The sequence below is a fragment of the Lontra canadensis genome, unplaced genomic scaffold, assembly GCF_010015895.1.
Source record: "Lontra canadensis isolate GAN:19392208 unplaced genomic scaffold, GSC_riverotter_1.0 scaffold4072, whole genome shotgun sequence".
NCBI lineage: Eukaryota > Metazoa > Chordata > Mammalia > Carnivora > Mustelidae > Lontra > Lontra canadensis.
In genome coordinates, this window is record NW_022635053.1 from 1 (window position 1) to 2,751 (window position 2,751).

The following is a 2,751-nucleotide window of genomic DNA, read 5'->3' on the forward strand; positions in this document are numbered from 1 at the left end:
ATAAAAGGAAGAACAGGGCCAGCTGCTCCTTATACTTGCTTCTGACACAACCGTGTTCACTAGCAACCACAAGGAGACACCATGGTGCATCTGACTGGTGAGGAGAAGGCTGCCGTCACCGCCCTGTGGGGCAAGGTGAACGTGGACGAAGTTGGTGGTGAGGCCCTGGGCAGGTTGGTATCCAAGTGGCAAAGCAGGCCGACAGAGAGTGAATGGAAGCTGGGCTGGTGGAAATGGCTCAGTCCCCTGGGTTTCTGACAGGCTCTGACTCCTCTGCCCTCTGTGCTGTTGTCACCCCTCAGGCTGCTGGTCGTCTACCCCTGGACTCAGAGGTTCTTTGACTCCTTTGGGGACCTGTCCTCTCCTGATGCTGTTATGGGCAACCCCAAGGTCAAGGCCCATGGCAAGAAGGTGCTGAACTCCTTTAGCGAAGGCCTGAAGAATCTGGACAACCTCAAGGGCACCTTCGCTAAGCTCAGTGAGCTGCACTGCGACAAACTGCACGTGGATCCCGAGAACTTCAAGGTGAGTCCAGGATATGCTCCGTTTCCTTCCTTTGTTTTCTAGTCTTTCACTCTGCTTCTTTTGCCTACCTCTTCTCCCTCCACCTTCCTGTAGTAGGTATCATCATGGAATGCTTGTCAAAATTTACATAATGTCATATGTTTTCTTTCAGTATTCCATATTGTTTCCTTTCTCCCAAACTTTCATTGCATCAAGCTCTTCACTTAATTACGAATCTGTTGCCCTTCTCTATTCCCCTTAACTTATTTCCCCTACTCAATACCCAAATTATGCACATTAGCTCTCATCTTCGCCTTCTATGCTTGGAAAATTCTTTCTGTCTCTCCATATGGGGATTGGCAGGGCTCCTCCAAGTGGAGGCTACAAATCATCTCAAAATTAAAGGGTAATCGGACATGTGGATGTGATGAGCATAGGGTGTTATATGTAACTAATGAGTCACCGAAAATTATATAAAAATTATATAAAAAATGAATGATGTATTATATGTTATCTAATTGAATTTTAAAAAGAAAAAGTGCATTTGTAGAGTCAAGATTCAATGGAAAAGAAAGGAAATATCTGAAGATGATGGACCAGAAGTAGAGAAGTAGGGCAGTGAGTAGTTTCTAAAAGACATCCCAGCATCATACTAAGTAATCAACTACTTATTAAGTATATGTATAATTACATATACACACACACATGTGTGTGCGTCTGTGTGTGTATATATATATATATGTGTATATATATACATATATGTATATATATATATACACGTATATATATATATAAAATACTCGTTTATGCTGATGGCGATAACCTGAAGATCAGTTTGGGCTGGAGTGTGGAGTGTGGCAGAAAATAAAATGATGGTTGGCTCAGTTTCTCAAAAGCCCAGCTTGATTTCTCTCTTAATCATGTATCTATGTCTATGTCTGTCTTCCCCACAGCTCCTGGGCAACGTGCTGGTGTGTGTGCTTGCTCACCACTTCGGCAAGGAATTCACCCCTCAGGTGCAGGCTGCCTATCAGAAGGTGGTGGCTGGCGTGGCCAATGCCCTGGCTCACAAGTACCATTGAGACCCTGGCCTGTTTCCTGGTGACCACTGGAAGACCCTGTTTCCCTAAATTCTGTCTTCTGAACTGGGGGAAATAAAGTCCACCATCAAGGGTAGGGTTTCTGCCTAATAAAGAACCTTCAGCTCATCTTCCTGATGCATTTCACTTATTTATTTATTTTATTTTATTTTATTTTATTTTATTTTATTTTATTTTATTTTATTATTTGTCTGGGTATATGGCACATCCCTGAGGGTCTGCAGATAGGATGTTTTCCTGTCTTGCTCCAATAGGTCCAGGGAAATTAGAATGGAAGGGAACCATACATCATACACATCACCAGTGGTTGACACTTCTCCCTCCAGAGCATAGACATGGTCAAGAAGGTTTTAAATATATGGAGAACACTGCCATTACAGGGCCTCTGTGGAAGACTTGCAACCTCAGACACAGGCCTCAGGCTAATGCTTTGACCTGTTTCCTACAATTAGTGAAAAAGATGGTGCTCAAATAGAGACATAATGAATGATCAAGGCATTGTTGTGTTTCCTTTTCCCCTGCTTCCCTTGCCTGCAGTGTCACCAGCAATAGCCTGCTCCATCAAATGTGCCTGCTCTAAGGAATATCCTCCCTCTTTTACTTGCCCCAGACTCGTCCATAAAAAATGCCTGCCCCCACCTTCCCATTCCAGACAAACTACACGCTTATCTGTCACTTGTGATCCCTTGCACCCTGGTCTGAACGCACTTTCCAACATTGTCTAAGAAAATCTTTCCAAACCCTTCCCCTCTTCCTATTTTTCACATTCCTTCTTATCCCTCACACTCATACCCTATGCTGTAAAAACACTGCTGCCTATTTCATACTGTCCAATGGGACTACCATGACTTGTGACTTTCCTTCATATGCAGGAGATGAATATTTATTAACTGAAGTGGTTGGTGAGAGAATGAATGATTATTCTCTCTTGGAACTGCTGGAACTAGAGGACAATCTGAACCAGGGACCATCGGAGAGAGGTCCTTTTGTATTGATGCTCCAGTACACAAAGAGGAAAGGGAAACACTGATCAGACATTTGCTTTCTGTTTGGAGCCCATCGGACATTTGGTCTTATGAACTAATGCCTTGTATATTTGTAAAGGCTCCCAGACTGAAGCCAAGACTCTGATTCTAGGATGTACAGT

At 43.4% G+C, this 2,751-nt stretch overlaps 1 protein-coding gene across 1 annotated transcript; it reads left to right on the forward strand.

Moving 5' to 3' along the window:
- The first annotated feature begins 6 nt into the window (after positions 1-6).
- Positions 7-1,714, forward strand: LOC116863865 (hemoglobin subunit beta). The gene is made up of 3 exons (XM_032851177.1): positions 7-173; positions 303-525; positions 1,458-1,714. The coding sequence occupies exons 1-3, from the start codon at positions 82-84 to the stop codon at positions 1,584-1,586; spliced, it is 444 nt and encodes a 147-aa protein (XP_032707068.1). The 5' UTR covers positions 7-81; the 3' UTR covers positions 1,587-1,714.
- The last annotated feature ends 1,037 nt before the right edge of the window (positions 1,715-2,751 follow it).

Coding starts and splice junctions, on each gene's coding strand:
- LOC116863865 (XM_032851177.1), top strand. CDS start 82: ATGGTGCATCTGACTGGTGAGGAGAAGGCTGCCGTCACCGCCCTGTGG. Junction 174..302: donor GGTGGTGAGGCCCTGGGCAG/GTTGGTATCCAA, acceptor GTCACCCCTCAG/GCTGCTGGTCGTCTACCCCT. Junction 526..1,457: donor TGGATCCCGAGAACTTCAAG/GTGAGTCCAGGA, acceptor TCTTCCCCACAG/CTCCTGGGCAACGTGCTGGT.